The 19,156-nt window shown below is 37.0% G+C and overlaps 1 protein-coding gene across 1 annotated transcript in view; it reads left to right on the top strand.

The window, feature by feature from the left end:
• Positions 1–19,156, top strand: part of Glut4EF (Glucose transporter 4 enhancer factor) — a 96,912-nt gene that overhangs the window by 33,417 nt on the left and 44,339 nt on the right. Inside the window, 1 exon segment of the mRNA XM_018462427.1 lies at positions 13,794–13,957. Coding sequence (XP_018317929.1) covers positions 13,794–13,957 — 164 coding nt within the window.

The raw sequence follows: 19,156 nt of genomic DNA, 5'->3' as shown, positions 1-19,156 counted from the left end.
GAGACATGAAGTAATGTTAAAGAATATACAATTTCAGAGTTTACGCCAATGTATAATAAAACGCGCTAATGACGTTACGAAAGTATTCTGTTTTTGTGATAAACAAAGTGTAACATTCAGCCAAACACTTTCTATAAGTGCTAATAAATTCGATATTAACTGTTTAAAGACTGGAATTTTCTAATAATGAAGTTTAAAAAAGACCTTGTTTTCTAAAGACTTTCTCATGGAAAGATTTTGCTAAAATATTTAAAAATTTAGCTGGATGCAGATCTGAAATTAATTTTGTTAAACCATTAAAATAATTATGTAGGACGTTTAAACTGATTGCTAGGATATCAAAACTTTTGGCAGCGTTGCTCATTATGTTTGAATTATTTTTATCATTCAACAAAATTATTTTCAAATCTGTATCTAGCTAAATTTTTAGATACCTCGGCAAAATCGTTTTTTCAGTGCAGAGTCGATAAATTCGATTCTGAGTTCAAAGTTATAAAATTTAAATTTCAAATATAAATTATCTGATTATCGTAAAACTTAGTTTTAGGTTTGTTATATCACTGAGTTTGAGAATGTAGCTTGAAAATGTCGAATTCCGAAAGGGTAATAAAGGAGGATCTAGTGTCACAAAGCTCATAATCAGAGTTTGAAAGTCAGTTTGAAAATCAGTACTGTTTGTCAACACTGATGAACTTCAAATCAAACGAAAATTTGATGTTATTTTGCAATAGGAAATTTTTTAAAACTAAGTTTTATGTGTGATAATTAGATTATTAAATATTATCAAATTATGCAGGCCAAGTTTCATGAAAATTGAGAGCAAGAAGTTTATAAAATAAAAGGGTGTGTGACCCTAAATGAGATGTCCACAAAAAGTTAATATTCCGCAACATTTAATTAAGTTATAATTTTTATTTTGTAAATACCTTTCATCGTATGACTGATGAGTTAATCAAACAAGGGGGTTGGTAAAAGGCACGTTGTTTTTTCACGGACATCTCGTCCGAACGACTATGATACCAGGCGTATGCCGACATGAATGCCGCGGTAATTTAAATGAAGCATAACTTGAAGTATTTTTTATTTACATTTAAAGTGCGGCGTACCTTTCGAAAAGATATTGTATCTAACGTTATAATAAGTAATAACATTTATAATTGTTATACGCATTACATCTTCTTACAATCTGTCGTCGTAAGTAATGGCAAGATACGAGCAGCTGAATCACGATCGAATAGCTAGAGAATTGCGCGTACTCGATTTATGGTCCGTATCTGAAATATGAGAATAGAAACACCCGTTAGGTCTATTCTTTGTATGCAATCAAAGGTTAAGATGTCGAATACCATGAGGCTTTCCCAATGTTTCGGCATAATTTTCTACGCTTACGCTCGAATATATGTATTATACCTGATAATATTCTCAACCGTTAACGAAACAAATCATTTATTTAAGCATAATTTGAATATACGCATGTATGTAAATAGCAAACGTAATATGGCTTAACGAGAAAATAATTTACCGTCCAACGAAAATTAAATAATCAAGAGATTAAAATCAGCCCAGTTAAACAAATCATGATTCATTAAAAATGTTTTTTTTTTAGATACAAATCATTTATTTCAGCATAATTTGAAAATACACACGTATGTAAATAGCAAATGTAACTTGCTTAACGAAAAAATAATTTATCGTCCAATGAAAGTCAAATAATCGAAAGATTAAAATGCCAAGTCAAGCAGGTCATTATTAATCAAAAACTTTTCACAATGGCCGAAACATTGATCGCGGGGAAATGTTAATCAGCTTATTTGCGAATTTAAATAACGGCGAAATTATAGGAGGATCCCGATTTAAATGAGCAAGCATCTGCTTGTACGCGAGTTAAAACCAGTTTTGTAGAGAAATGACGTAACACATTGCACACTTACAAAACTATCGTCAATTCCCGGTCGATCACTTCTCCGTAATACGTTGCCAACGCTTTTCAAACAAAAGCGTGACGTCAGACACCGGCGCCGGTAAGGATAAAGGCACGTATAAAAAACACGTTACAAAGGAAATGTCACAACGCACCTTATTCGAGATTCGCGACCGCCGTCATCTAATTGTAAATGCCCGGTTGGTTTCGATCGGGACTCTCTTTTTCTTTCTTTTTTCTCGACTCAAATTTGATCGTGTCCCGTTACGTCGACCGAATCTCAGCACATTCTTCGATTCGGGTCACGGCTCCGCGTACGCGGCTAATTTTTTGCTCACATTCCTAGATCACACTCGTTGTGGAACCCGAATTCTTCGCAAACAGATCTTCGAACGATGACAACTCACCGCATTTCCGTGAAATTGAATGAGGTATTTGAAGGAATGAGGTATTACGAAGGAACACTCGAACTCCAGCCGTTGTATATTCTCGGGTTACCTGACCTATCTATCGTTTAAAAAACTGTTATAAACGTCCGCGCGCGGCCTTTTTGTCATCGTCTGTGCGTTACTAATTCGCATCCTGTTAATGCGAATGAACGTTAAAAGCGTGGGGCTTCCGGTCGTCGCTGTAAATAGCGTGAAGATATTTATTTGAAAAATTAGCACTTTCACGAGCGTTTCTATATAAATATTAATTAATATCTCTCGTGAATGGTATATCGCGTGGAAACAATGACAGTGTAATAAATAACCGCGTTCACTTTCTATCGTAACCAATTGCTCAGAAATACTTGGATTATTATAGCGGATTCTTTTTGTAGAAATGTATTCTCTCGGTAACGGTACAAAAGTTTGACGAAATCGCAAGATCTCTTCCACTTACACAGTCCGTTACAAGCGTACTTTTATATTCGTCCGGCTTGATTTTACAGTTATCATTGTTTTGAAGGAATGCGGCAATTCCTTTCTTGTTCCACGGCAGCCGTCGTGGACGTAGGACTCGGTACGACCAAACCCGGAAAGTCCTCGACTGATTTGTGTAACGATTCGATATTCCGGTTCCTTGCGCGTATACATTCCTATGTGATTAATCGCGCGCGGAGTAAGACTATAAAAGATCGGAACACGCTCATGGTTAGTTTCGCAGGTGTTCCAACAGAACGTCTATTAGACAAATATGGTGAAACATTCTCTTGATATTTGTACGTGAAAATAGAAAAAAAAACTGAAATGATAAATTACGAAGAATACGTACAGTTTAAATATACGTGTGGAAATTTGAGAGAAAAAACTTTTATTTGCGAATTGGAGCAAAACGTTATATCGTAATTACTTAACGCGAGGAGTTATTTTAATTACTATATTTTAATTATTTACATTTGTATGAAATGTGTAGAGTTATTGTTTTAAGAGAATCTAAAGTTTTAACAACGAATATTGCTATAAAGAATATCAAAATTCGTATTGCTATATAATGTAGCTATATAACAAAATAAATATTTTCAATACATACTTTGTTAGATATAAACATTTCAATGCATTTATGTAATCTGACATTATTAATATGAAAACTCTAAATTTTTTAAATGTAATATAATTGTTAAGGAGAAAGTCGGATGATATTGGATACCCCTTAAGTTTCTTCGAAATTTCATTTTCTTGAACGATAAAAATTAAATATAATACATATACATAGTATAAACATTATTCTTATATCCACTAAAATATCATTTTAGTCGTGTTTTTCTAAAAACTAAAATAGTCAAGACTTTTACATTTTTAAATGTTATTACATTTTCTTATTTTCTAAATTGGAGGGTGATATCGGATAAAAACGTGTATATTTAAAAAAAAACGTGTTTTTTAGTTACACTATTATCTCTGCGTGGTTTTAATACCATCTTCTGCCCTGCTTCAATAGCTTTTAATCTATATCCTAATGTACTTTTCGGAACACAATATCGCTCACTTGCCTCTCTTTATTGTCATTTCCTTATTTTTTACTCTTTCTGTAGCTAATATCATGTTCTTTTGTTCCCTTATGCCTTGTATCTTTCCCATATTCACCTAGAACAAAACATAGCTGTCTGAAGCTAAGTTTCGTTAACTACTTAGGCTTGTCCGATATCGTCCGTTACTTTATTGTCCGATATGATACTGCCTGAATGATGCGTAACGAAAAAACAGTGTATGAAACGAGCAGTTTTAAAATAAAAAAGGTTTGAAACCCACAATTAAAAAAAAAAAAATTAACGCTGTTTATATTAATGAACTAAAAACTAATGAACGAAATTCGATTTACATTTAATGACTGGTGAAATTAACTCCGTACCTGTATAAATAATACACAATAAAATGCATAATGCTGACAAACAATACTACCTTTATTCTCAATATATAGAAAGATCTCGGCTCTCACGTGCGGGTGGATTCACCACTTGCTAAATATTGTCATACGTGTCTGAAATTTTAAACAATCTTATTCGATACTACTTGACCTTCTCTTATATTATAAAACTTCTGTAATATAATGTGCAATCATAATGAATCGTACGATATATTTACTGAATACGCGTTTTATTTATTGAATTTTCTCAGCACCGCTTATTGCAATCACTGTTGCAAAATATTCACGAAGGTCGAATTCATTTGCGAGGCATGATATGGATGGGTAGTGAAATTTGCGTGCGGGAAAATGGGTGACAAAGTATAATTATTGTTAAACATGGTGATGGGTGTGCGTGGCATGTAACTGAGAGAATGGTTGGTTAATAATAATGGCGAAAGGTAATAATGCCAAATATCCGGTCAAACAGGTTATATTGTATTAACCCGTTCAATCACGCGCTGTTTACTCGCGACGATCATAAACACACAACGGTTCGTCGTAAATTCAATAATTTAATTTCACGGTGTGCACCTATGGAGGTTTCATTAAGCTGTAGGAAAGTCAGCTAAGAAACTAAATTAACTGTTTCAATTTCACTCGATATATTATATGTTTCTCCTTACCCGTTCTAATCTGTATGTTTAATGTCAAATGCGCCGAGTATCGTTTCTTATTGATGTTAAATCATTTCATTCTGTTATTAAATAAAATTAAGATGGTCATATTGGTGTTACATGCGCGATGAAATTAGTAGGTACATGGAGACCATCTCAGTAGGTAACGGTTCAGCTCAAACCTGTTGAGTATCAGTTCAATTTCGCTATCTTCGCAATCAGAAATACTCTATTTTGCATTCGAGTGATTTGTTAGAAAGCTAAACTCATCGTTGGGAAAGATCTCGTCGAGATCTTGTTTCCAAGATCGTTTAACGCTCTTTAAGACACGATTACGCACTCGGGATGCGACGGCCGAATGCAATATTAGTCGTTGATCGAACGCATAACGACTCGATGGCATTCGCAGCAGAGATTTCGCTCGTCAATCTCTCGCTAAATTTAATCACGACGCATTTTATTATTGCTTAAGTATAAATTCCGTTGCTCAAGCGAGGCGATTTGGCCGTTGCAACACGCGGTTCGGTGTAGCGAAACTCCTCGCCGGCGAGTAATCCGCCGGTGCCGCGCTTTAGGAGTACTTGTGAAATGAAGCAAAATGCACTTTCACCTAACCGGCATTGCGTTTCACAACCTCCCCGCTCCCTGCCGCCTGCCGCGGCATCTCCAACCGTTGCATCGTGTCTCGGGCCGTCGAACGAAAGCAATTCCGTCGCGACGGAATGCCTTCTCGTGCCGCCGCGACCCGTCCTAATTGTCGCACAACGACCGCGAACTGAATTTCGCCGCGTTTACGCCTTTTACCCGCGCTCGACACTTTCGACTTCATCGTTGCGAACAAGAGCCATCTGCGAGACTACGCGTCTCGCTTCGTACGAATGCACTCTCACTGACGCATACGTGTAAAAAAACCGTTCGGTGAAAGCATTGAAATTACGCGAGAATGGCGCGTCAAATCGGAAGCAGTGTCGAGCAAAGATTAAGACGGATTGTTTCCAGCGTGGTTTCGAATTTCGATGCCGTGAACATCCGGAAATAATCTCGGTGTCTCCTTGCAACGACGAACGCGTGCGAATCAGCATGAGATACATTTCAACGTCGACTTACGTAATTTTACATACGTCAGTCTCGATCTCCAGTTTATGTCCGTTTTAATGTGGATTAACTTTAAATAAACGTTAAAATTTAAAAAAATGTTTAAAAGGGACCAATTTCTGCTAAAAAAAGATGTAAGTAAAAGAAATAGTGTTTTTTGTAGAGTTTGACCTCCTAGATTCGATAGTTATCAAAAAGTTTGTGGCATTTAGAGAACACCACGAAAAGCAAGCAAAAATATTAAAATTTGAATAAATACACCTTGTTCGTGCTCAATTTTCGAGATGTTCCCCGTACGCCGCAAACTTTTTCCAGGAGGTCAAAATCTACAAAAATGTTATTTCTTTTACTTGCACCTTTTTGGACAGAAATCTTTCTCTTTTTAACATTCTCCTTTTACTATATAAATACGCATCGTCTTCTGCATCGGTTCTTACTGCTTATTTTATATTTGTATTTAATTTCAGTTTAACTTATGTTTTACCTTTTTCTTATTTTAAGAATTAGAAAAGGATAAAGAGCCAATCACACCGAGATTAAGTAAAGTTAATCTACCCTGATGGAAATGGACATCAGAGGCTGACGCAACGCCGCACCGCTGCTGAGCCAGCTGTCTTTCGCGATTGAAATTCTCTCGCGAACGGTCGTGCGGGTAACGTCGTCGGGTTTCGTGCCGTGTTTCTAACGCACGTGTTTTTCAGTATAATCGCGTGTAATCGGAACGTGCAAACAGCGGTGCGCGGCCGAGAGTCGTCGTTCCTTCCTTGGGAGGCGCCGCGCCGTGCCGGATGCACGAGTTTAGACGAGGAGGCGAAGGTGAGGTAAGGTCGTCGACTCGCGGCGGTCGCGTGGTCTTTCTCGGGATGATACGGGGCGTTATTGCCGCCGCGAGCATCGAGCGCGATATCGCGCAGCGACGAGGCGAGGGGACGGACGGAGAAAAGAAATTCGAAAGTGGCCGGAGTGAAAGTGTGGAGTGCGCGCGCGAGCACGTGGCTTTGCAGCGTCAGCGAGCGTGGCGCGGTTCACACGAGCAGACTTCCTTCTCGTCACTTCCACCTCGTCGTTCTTCATCTACCTTCACCTGTCGCCGCTTCCTACTCGCACCCGGATCAATCTACCACCGGACGACCTTTGTACTTTTCCTCTGTCCCCTGACCTTTGAGTCCGACCGGTGGAGGTGAGTGGGTTCAACCGGAAAAAACGGCTCGGAGGCCGTTCTGAATAGAGCAAACCCGTTTGGGGAAGAGTCGGCTGTTCCAATCACTCCGATATATTTTCCCGATCTTCTTTTTCTTATACCAAGCTCTTCTATAATACCGTGGTCCTAAGGTACATCTCATGCGCGTCTACGCGATGCGCGATTGTACGGTGTGAGTTTCACTAGATGCCGCGGGAAATAATGCATTGCCATTAATATTGTAACACGGGAAGAGTAGATCGTAGCCACGATATATTCCGTATAAAGCATAACGGCGAGAACAGCGGTAAACGAATATCCGACGCGGAGTGTACGATTACAAAAGATTTTTTTTTCACATTATTTTGCTCCACTACTCCGAATCTTGCGCTCGATCAAAACAGTATCGAATTCAGCTTCCGAGATTCGAAACGCCCGAAAAGTCGGGCAAAGAACCGCTGGCTATCGGCCGTTCTACGATTTCGCATAGCGCGAACGTTGCGAACGTCGCGAGCGCAGATATAATCCGCGTATCGAATAACGCTTGACAGCTGCATATATTTTAACTTTAAGCTGATGACTGTGGAACGCACCAGTTGCCGGTTATTAATACCTTAACGAGAACGCAGTAGACCCGAAACGAAGAATTCTCACTTTTCACCGACCGATTTGATCGCTTTATCGTTACGTTACTGCAAGATTTCTTCAACGACATTTCTTCGGTAGCAGTTGTTAAACAATGCAATGCGGCGGATTCGAGGAGGGGGGGTTTGTTTCTTACGCTGGAAAAAAATCTACGATTGCATTAATTGGAACTTTGGTTGAATAACAGATAAATCAGAGTTTTTTGATTGAATCTATTATAATTCTTTGTTGAAATAAAATTCTTACTGATATAATTAGAATCTTCTGGTTCGTTCATTTTCAACCAGAAATTTTTGTCAGCGTATAGTTCTGCATTTTTCATGCGAATTCATTCGTGCGTGATTTCTAATTCGTTCCGACAGGATTTACACACGCACTATGACACCAGGGTTAATTGAATCCCTCCCCCTCCCTCGCTACGTAAAGGTGCCATTACATGACAAGCAACAAGCATCGAGCATCTGCGCAGAAAATTATTGTGCACAATTCTGAATCTTGATTCCCGCTTTTTGACGCTAATTGATAAATTAAGAGAGATTAAGTTTCGATATGTTCCAACATATAATACTTAAAAATTTATATTTACGTTATATAATTAAACTACAAGATTCCACTATCAATATTGAATCCAGCGCATTTCAATAAAATTATTTAACGTACTCTCTAAATTTTTTGGAGTGGAATCTCACTTTAAAGAGTGAAAATTGAGCGGATCTTGAAAAAAAGTGGCTCAATTTTTAATCTTTAAGAGTGAGAGATTTCACTCTTTAGAGTGACAATTCACTTTGAAAGTTGTAGAGAATATCACTGCGCATGCTTTAACGACTGTCGATCTCCTATGTAAAGACATCTTAAAGCTTCAAAACCACAGCCAATCTCGGGCCACTAGAGACACGGAATTTCACTATCGATACACGAGCACTTATTGACACTATCCTTAATTAAATTTGATAACTTGTATGCGCTCGTTCGCAACGCTACTTAAGCCTATCTACACCTCTGTACCGCGGGAAAGTGAACGGGAAGCGAGACTTATGGCGGTTAATTAATCGCGGAAGGCAATCTTGATTACGCCAAATTAGTATGTGTCACAGACTACATGATGGATATTTTGACGCTGGAATTAAAGCCGTCAGGGAATCCCATGCTGCATGTATTACTCGTCGGTTCGAAGAAGCAATTAAGTAATGGAGTTACCATGAGAGTGGCGAACGTACTATTACATTCGCAAACATAAATCACGCATCATAAATACATTACCTCGAACGCGCGAATTGGATATCAAAATTAGAGGGTATATCAAAACCGATATTTATACTGAATAATGTGATAAAGAAGCGATCACTTTTAATGTAAAACGTGTAATAGAAAGTAACATTACAATTTAATAACATATTCCAGTCATCAAAGTAAGATTAACGATGTGACGATGAAGATTAACGAAGAGACGATGTTGACATAAGACGATAAGGCTCGCAAAAAAGTGCCTCATAATTTTTTGTTTAACATAAATGCATTTGCCCCGCGATGTCTTCACACAAGTTTACGCGACGTAAATTGCACGGGATAGCAGATTTCAAAGGCCAACCGGGCGACGAGTGCGTAATTTTTGTTTCGAGTAGTACTCTCTCTCGAAAGATTTTTAAAAATCAAGTCACGCGGAAAGTGATAAATTGAGAGATAGTTATGCCTGATATATACATATATTACAATATATATAATAGTTAAAAAAAATGTGTGGTTCAATACAACATACATTTAATACGATATATTATTTCTGTCTCGTGGTGCCATATTAGAGAAACAACACACTTGGTTATGGCATTATTCAACTAATTTGATTGCTTATAACTTTCATAAAAATGAACATACCGGTATGTTCATTTTTATGAAAGTTATAAGCAATCAAATTAGTTGAATAATGATATTTCGATTAAAAAAGTTTTAATGGTCATTAAAATTTGTTTAAATCGAAATATCAGATATATAATATATTATGGATTATAACGGTACTCAAGTAAACATACAGCTTATAGTCGATATAAGCTATTATTTTCTGCGTTCTATGTGAATTCACTCCTGTATGAAGTAGCGCACTTTCTGCCGCGTGTATTTTTCTACGTGAAGATTTTTCTAACGGAAATATCTGAAAATTGTCACGCTTGCTATCTTGTTGAAGTGCCATGCCAACAGAATTGAAGGAATTTTTAAGGAAGCGTGGATAAATCAGCGTACAATAAGTGTATTGGATAAATTCCTACTACGACGTACTATCTCGCGCTTCTTGCTTCTATAGTAATCGAAGTTAAGAAGCCGGGCGAGATGGCCAGGAACCATCGAGAGTAGTGGATCGTTCTTGTCAAAATCCTCAGTCAGGATTCTTCGTAAAAAAAACCTTTAATGGCATAGGTATATCGCATTCAAACTTCGCTCGAACATTGAGGACTAATTTTTTGCAAATTTTTCTTTTTTTAATCTCACGAGACATCTTCATTTAATTTTTCAAAAGTAAATACTTCAAAAATTATTAATTATGTTAATATTTAATTATTATTATTATAATGTATTATTATTAATCTAATATATATATATGTATATATAATAATTATTATAGTATCAAAATATCTTAATCGTCAGTAATATTTTTAAAATTTGAAAGTTTATGAATCATTTCGTTAAATAATATGCTGTCAATTTGTTGGAAATAAACAAGGTGAATCACTTAAAAAATCGCAGTTTCTGAAGAACAATTTAATAATACAAACGTCAATACGATAAAAAGCAGACTTCTATACGTGAAACATACACAAATTCCAACGAGTCGCGTGTTTGCTTTCGAATACATTTTGTATCAAGTTTGATATTCGCGAAAATATTTCAACGTAACTCGGTGACGTTAACAGCTCCAAACGTAGCCGTCAACACTTTTCGAACGCAGATGTATTCGATTCGTGCGAAAATTGTATCGAAGCAAGAGCCATCGGTCCGCGAATGATTGGCGATAAAACCGCGAATTCTGTACGCACGCGGATGAATATATCATATGATAATATGAATATAATGACGATGTTACGGGCGTGGGTTAACAGCCCGCGTCATCGATGTCTTCGTTTCACGTATACGGCCGCATGTTTTATAGTATACACGCGTGTGCGATATGTTACAATTCGATTCTGCGAGACATGGAATTATCTCGAACTTTTTTATCGTATACGCAAATTTGTAAAAAAATGACTTTTGTGGTCACGGCGGGATTTCTATGATTCACGCACGGAAGATTATAACGTTGAAACGGTTGAAAATTCTAGAGCAAAGTAGACTCATGATGTTTGAATTTAATTTATTTAATTATTAATCTGCTCAATTTACTTAAATTGACTCAATTATTAATTTGCTTTAAACTTTTCTCTTTCAATAATACTGAGATATTGTTTGAAATATGTCATATTAAGATATAACGTAATCATTATTGATATTTCGAAATATTTAAGATTATTTTTTTGAAGACACATGCAATAAACAACAATAAATGTCATTAAATCGCATGTGAATATACACTAAACTAATATAAGTAACGAGAAAGCCTTATCAGTTCAGTGCTTAAATAATATTTCGGTGTGAATTTATATATATTCGGTTCTGTAAACTGCGCTCTGAAAAACTGAATATGTATATAAATTCACACCGAAATATTATTTAAATACTATAATCCGAGACTTTCTCGTTATTTAGTTTTTTTTTGCTTTTGTACTCATAAACATTTTGCATGTATAAAATGTGATGTGACATACGTCGATGAGCAAGTCTTATTTTTTAACGTAACGGAATGTATGTATTAATGAATAGTTGATTGCCTACGGAATGTATGTATTAATGAATAGTTGATTGCCTAACATCGATCGAAGCTTATATCTCTCCGGCATTGGAAACACATTTTCTTGCCCGATTATGACTTTGACTGAATCGTATTTAATTCAACGATACAAAAAGGCACTGTTCGCCGTCGTCAATATTCTTCGCAAACGGATCGTTTTTTATGCAAAAATATTTCCATCGAGTGTATATCGTCATCAAGCATGTGCGAAGGTGAACATAAACCGTCAGTTATTTGCGTTACAAACGCGACACTATCGAGTCGTAAAACGCGCACAGGTGTATTAAAGCACCGAAGAAATGCATTCATAATCGAGAACGAAAATGGACGTGAAACAGCTGCTTAACATCAATAACTACCTGCTAAATAAACGTACGCTAATTAGTGCTTCCGTATTTTGTAAGAGAATTATTCCTCGGCAGACGGTCGCGCTCTGATTTTGTAGATGCGAAAATTCTCCGTTGAGTAAGGAGACCGACGAGAAAGTCCTGCTCGAGTGTTTCATTTCGCGTGCTCCAGTTTGCGTACACCCTGTATATCATGCACACGTAAGATCCATCGCGAACGAGCGGTGGCCGCGGCGGCGCAAGCAACGGGTCTTCTTCCTCGTAAACACTCGAAGCCGGAACTCGCAATAACAGCCGCATACCACGCATACCGTGTTCAGCAAAAATTACCGAAGGCTATCGTGCTTTTTTTTTCTTTCGTTTTTGTTTCCTGTACGAATCCGCGCGTGCGTACGAGCTGTCCTCATATGTGACTTTCTCGACGTTTGCGTGGCGGTATCTGTTCCGTAGTTACCGCGCCGAGAGAAGCAACAATTTAAGAATATACCTACATGCACTTTGCAAAGAAGTTACATCGATGGAATAGTAGCTACGTTTACACCGTGCATTTAGGCCGTGCATTTATCCTGTAGGTTAAACAAAGACACCTATCGTATAGGTCGCGGACTAAACGCACGGTGTAAACGTAGCTAATGTCGGATGCATATACGCGTAATCAAGTCGACGTAACGCAAGTCGACGTTATCAGATTACTACGGTTCCGACAATGTCTAAAGACGTGTCACGTTTCCGACTCGGGCGATCTCGAGGAAGCGATTATTTCCAATTAGCTTTACCGGTCGGGAGGGAAAGTTTCGGGATACATTCAAAATTTCGCACTTTCTCCGCGATGTTGAGCGAATACCTTCGTGTGTACGCCTTTGGGAATCCAATTCCGAACTATCGATACGTAAGAAGCTGGAAGTTTTCGTAGGCGGATCGCGTTTATAAAAAAAACTTTCGGATGTGAAAGATATCATATGGGGAGCAATATGCCATGTGCATTCGTCGGCGTTTTGGTACGGAGCACAAGCATGTATAAGTTTTGTGCAGCGTTCTTAGGTTTTCTCACGTTAGAGGAGAATTATTTAGAAAGCTTATGTCGTGATCTCTGTGTAATTCTTTGTTCCATTGAAAACTAAGCGAAATCTCTTTTATAGAAAGTAATTTGCTCATTACTACTGTTAAATTTCATTTAATAAACCAACGTGGACTGAAAGAGAAATACAAGAGAATGTGTATGTTTGATTACATTCTGTTAAAAATTTCATAAAATTTAATATACTTTTAAGTTACACAATTCGAAATTAATTTCATGAGATTACATTAAATTTAATGTATTTCTATAACTGAAAAATATATTTGTGTACATGAAATTTAATGTGTTTTTCATGAAAATTTATGAAATTTAATGTACACGTTCATTACATTTAAGTAACTACTGTAACTTAATTTTCAGTTAAATCATTCATTACTTTTAATTTTGTTCATAACTACGAGCTTTATTTATATGTAAAGGAAGCTCGTGCTTACATTGCTAAGTGTACCTATATATCTACTTTTTTTATATGTACTTTACAACCTTCTTATTACATCGTAATCACATCAATTTTTCCGAAGTTTCGAAAAACGACGAAATCTATAAAATTGCTTTTCGAATCCAAGTATTATATTAAAACGTATGAAAACGTTACGTTAAAATTGGAAGAATCCGAACTAAGATTAATATATGTCTTTTTTGTTACAGGGTACTATGAGCCTAACCAAACGTATAGACGAAATCAGGTTGCTCGAATCACGTAAGAGTGCACGACTCGCCGATCAAGACACGGATTTCGCCAGGCTCGCCGATATGGCTGGCGATCGCAAGCGGGCGTCGTCCCACTCTATCGACGTGCCACACGTGATGGCGTAAGTTTTCCTTTTCTTTTTCCCTATTACTGTCGCTTATCTGGAATGCTTTTATGTCCGGGGCAGCAGATAAGGTCGAAAGTAACTACCGTCGATTGACAATAAACTTGTGCCCAGACAAGCGAAACTGTCCTTTTAAACGTCGTTTGAAAGCAAAATACAGTTTTGCGGAGCGGCGCGACTCTTACTCTTGACTTGATTATGCAAATTTCACGCACCTTTCCCATGTGAAAGTTACTCAAGCGTTTTGTATTACGTTTTAAATTTTTGCATTGTATTTGTAATATTAGTATTTAGCATAACTCGAGAGATATTGCCTCGAAGTTATATCGCGAATTTCTCGAAAAGGAATCGAAAAATTATTTATATGTTCGATTCAATTATCAACATGTCCTTTGTCCTATTTAAATAATATTTTTCATTTTCTTATGTAATAATGTAGGATATAAATTTCCTGGATCGTGCCCTTGGTGCCCTTTTTTATCCCAGTCCCACCCAACTCCTGCAAACGTGATCTTCGTGAATTCATCCTACAGCAACATCTCTATTTCGTAATACGTTCTTTAAGATTTCTCTCTCCTTTTTTGTATTGAAGATTCAAAACGACGTGAGTATAATTTTCATTCAACGTATATTCAATTTCGCGTTACAGTTTAGTTTATTGTTGATTAATTTTTTAAAATTACACAAAAATAATTGATAATAATATAAGATATAATAATAAAAAGGAAATAGAAGTTTAATCAAATATAGTGCACATGTGAACTATCCTTTTCAACAAAACTGTAATACAGACAAATTATTTGCCTGGCAGTTTGTACGCCTTTTGCTGCCAGACGCCTTATATGTCAAAGGTATTCTAATAATCCGACATATACCGAAGGTCATTGCCAGATGCGACGCGTTGACAAGACTTTCGGTATGCGAAGTTATTAGAATATCCCTTCTCCATGTCAGGCTTCTTTCTCTCGTCACGTAATAATGACAGCTACAGGTCGACAGGTCTATACATATATTTGCCTCACGTAAATTATATATATATATATAATTATATATATATATATATCTTCAGGACACATGGGTGTATATATATATATATATATACACCCATGTGTCCTGAAGATAAAAAGCTGAGCATCCGCGTGATGTATAAAGCAAGAACGAAGGAACGTCCGTTTGCGGATCGTTAGACCGTGAATGCACCCTCGCCGAGCACCTGTCTCTCACCTTTATACTGCACGCAATTCCCCAGAACGCTTTACGCCTCACCCCCGTTGAATGTCAGTGAATATTCGCTGTAGGGACGCCGCGGTGAGGAATAGTCGACGGATATTTTAGTAAAAAAAAATGTGTAACAATGCCTTCGTGATTGCAATTTCCTGTTTGAAAGTCCTACTTCAATCGTACAATTCTTTGTGCTATATCAGTTAAGTACTATAAATATATATACGAGGGTAAATCAATAAGTACCCGTGTTAGTAATGAAGACGCAAGATTTTCACAAAACTTTTTTTATTTTTCAATGTAATCCCCTTTTAGGAGGATACACTTTTCTCAATGTTTCTGCCATTTTTTTAACCCCTCCGAAAAATACGATTTATCGAACTCTACAAAATAGGCCTCTGTTTCGGCAATGACCTCCTCATTGAATCTTTTTCCACCGAGTCATTTTTTCAAGTTTGGAAACAAGAAGAAGTCGCAGGGGGCCAAATCCGGAGAGTACGGTGGATGCGGCAGCAATTCGTATCGCAATTCGACCAATTTGGCTGTGGCGACTGCGGAGGAGTGAGCCGGTGCATTGTCCTGATGGAACAACACTTTTTTTTCGCCAAATGGGGGCGTTTTTTCTTCAATTCAACATAGTAGTGACCAATAAGTCAGCATAGTACTGCCCCGTGATAGTTTTGCTTTTCCCCATGTAGTCGATGAAGATTACGCCTTGCGCATTCCAAAAAACAGTGGCCATCACTTTTCCGGCTGATGGGACCGTCTTGGCCTTCTTCGGAGCACGTTCGCCGGGTGAAATCCACTGTTTTGACTGTACCTTGGTCTCCGGTGTGTAGTAATGAATCCATGTTTCATCAACGGTTACTACTCTACGCAAAAACTCTTTCGGATTGCGCTTGAACAGCTTCAAACATTGCTTTGAAATTGATAGCCGCATTCGCTTGTTGTCCACCATAAGTAATCGCGGCACCCATCGGGCCGACAGCTTTTTCATTCCCAAATTATCATGCAAAATATTGAATGCCGTTCCATACGACACGCCTATGGCCTCTGCTACTTCACGCACTTTCGTTCGGCGATCAGCGAGAATCATGTCGTGGACTTTTTCAACGATTTCCTCCGTAACCACGTTTGCCGGACGGCCTGGGCGCTCCTCATCAAAAACAGACGAACGACCACGTTTGAATTCGTTGAACCAATATCTGACGGTTGTCATAGATAGTGAAGGGTTCCCATAGACGGCATCCAACTTCGTTTTTATTTCTTCGCACGTTTTTCCATCCAAAAATAAAAAGCGAATCGATATTGTTCTTTTTCCATTGTATCGGAAAACATTAAACACTCTCACTACGAATTGCTGTCAAATCAAGACTATTGCATGAATCACTCTGAAATTTTGTATGGCGTCATTTAAAAGATGGTAGTACACGATGGTAATGCCAACTTGCATCAGCAACGTATCACCTGTCTTCAAACACGGGTACTTATTGATTTGCCCTCGTAGGGTGAGTCATAAGTAGAGGAGAAGGTATTATGGCCAGTGTATATATTGTGGCCTTCCTTAATATCTCCGTTATTATATAGCGAATCTTAATGATTACTTATGGAATTATTATTTCAGTAGCTCGCCGTTACACCATGACGCTAATATTACCAATACTCAATAACCAACACTTATTATAACGCATTTTTACTTTCAAGTATTTCGAAACGTTTCTGAGATACACTTTAGCATTTAATTACACCTACTTCTCCTTATTTTTCTTAAACTTGAGCATATTATCACACGAATATATGTATTTTTGAGTGTGTTATTTGCTATTTAACATTTTATTTGACTATATATATTTTGAGTTATACAAATTTAAACAATACCATGGCATTTTGCTAATGTGGCCTTCTATGGATCTTGATTACTCACGACCTCTTTTTTGGGATTTTCATATTAAAATAATTATTTGTGATAATCGATTGTAATTCTACTGTTAATCTATAGTTTATATTACGTGTACTATTTTTAGTACTGAGCAGCTTATATGCAGAAGTCATGTGAATGTATATACATTCATTTGCATATATTTTAAAATAATTTTCATTTTTGTTCATTTTGTAACCGTAAATACCGTTTTTTAAACAAAACTAATATTTTAAGACTATTTTTATGGAAGGCCATATTATCGCCCATTTTTTTCTTAGAGTCATTACGCAATGTCGCCATATTTTTATTAATAGTATCCTAAGTAATAAATATTTCGTAACTTTTTGAGTCCAGAATCGATTCAATAACATTTTAATGAATGTAATTGTCAAGTTTTAAACTTAAATATTGATTATTAACAAAGTTATTGTGTAAAATATAACTGGGGTGCCTTAATACCACCTTCTCCTCTATGTTTTAAAATTTTGTAAGCGTATTTCTGGATAAAAAGGAAAAATAATATTTCTATATAAATATTGATACTTTATCATAATGGACATAAATAGATTTGAAATAATGACTATCAGTCCAATTCTTTTTATGTTCATTGTTTTGACAACGATTGTGGCCTAATGTTCAGGAACATTTATTCTTCCTTTTTTCTCAGGAACACGTTCAAGAAATTTTGAAACATGCTTACGTGACTCACTCTGTATACACACATTGTGTATATAATAATATATGTACACGTCATAATTCTCTGCAATGGTAATCTAATCTTATTATTTTGAAATACTTAAATCAATATGGCATAAAGAATTGTAAGATTAGAATAAGACCTCTAAAAATATAAAATATGTGTGTATATAAAACAAATTTAATTCAGTTATAATTTAACATTAATTACACATCGATACATCGTCATTTCATATGCATGAATGAATAGATGAGAAACGATATTCTGTGCTGATAATATTACACATTTTATATCGTTGCCTGAATTGTTTTTACGTTTAAATAAAATTCATTCAAACCTCTATCTCGGATGAAATTGCCGCCGTGAGATCCGCTTATAAGATTACGCGATTGAAAAACAATGAAGTTTCTCGTTCCGCCTACTCTTATGTGTGGCTGTCTGGAGTCTGCAACCTGCGATTCTCATTATTTGAGACGAAATTTTCTTGCTATCTCCCTTCCTCTTTGTCATCATTTCTCTGAAAAGGATAGACTGGTCTTAGCCTGGCAGGGCGACGAACTCTAAGGTTAATGACCCCCCTCGACTTTTCGTTTAGTATGACCAAAGTCGGTCCTTGACCCGAGGATCCTCTTGCAAAGGAGGAGATTCGTCTGGTGACCGTATCGAGATGTAGTTGTCCGCAGGTAGAAAAATGCCGGTGCTTTTTGGTAGAGCGTGCACACACCTGGCCCTGGCACGACCTGCCCCACGTGAAAGGAAAGGTCGTCGAAGAGAAATCGAATGCCTTTCGAAGCGCGATGATATCGGCGACGAAAGCGTGCGCGAACCTGGGCTACCGTTTAACAAGACCTTGCATCGTGTCCAAGGTCTCAGCATTCCGTTAGAATTAATCTAGTGATTATACGCTAAAGTTAGACAGATATGTAATGTTAATGAGGCGATCTTTCGTCTCATTCGCGTTGATATTCAAATTATGTCTGAATATTTGCAGAGAAGTGCAGTGGTACTTCAAGTTTCAATTTATTTGAATATTTTTCGCAAAAGTAAATAATGTACATATATATATATATATATATCAAACGGGATATATTTTTAATATAAATGTTATATCACAACATTTTACATAATGAAGTTGGTTCTTTGCGAAATTTGCTCGATTCTAAATGATGGTCTAGCTATAAAAAACTCGGTTCACGTAAGTAATTTGCGCCAAGGTATTTCTCCGTTACGTTGTCGAGGCACCGTTTATTCTTTCTACCTTTCACACGCAACCGTGCACGCTGCATGGTGCAACGTGAGTACTTGCGCGTGCGGGTTTGCGATAATTGATGCCGGCAAATTGAGCAATGTAGCAGCA

The sequence above is a fragment of the Mycetomoellerius zeteki genome, unplaced genomic scaffold (genome assembly GCF_001594055.1).
Source record: "Mycetomoellerius zeteki isolate Tzet28-1 unplaced genomic scaffold, Tzet1.0 scaffold140, whole genome shotgun sequence".
NCBI classification, from domain to species: domain Eukaryota; kingdom Metazoa; phylum Arthropoda; class Insecta; order Hymenoptera; family Formicidae; genus Mycetomoellerius; species Mycetomoellerius zeteki.
This window is presented reverse-complemented; position numbering and strand designations above follow the sequence as displayed.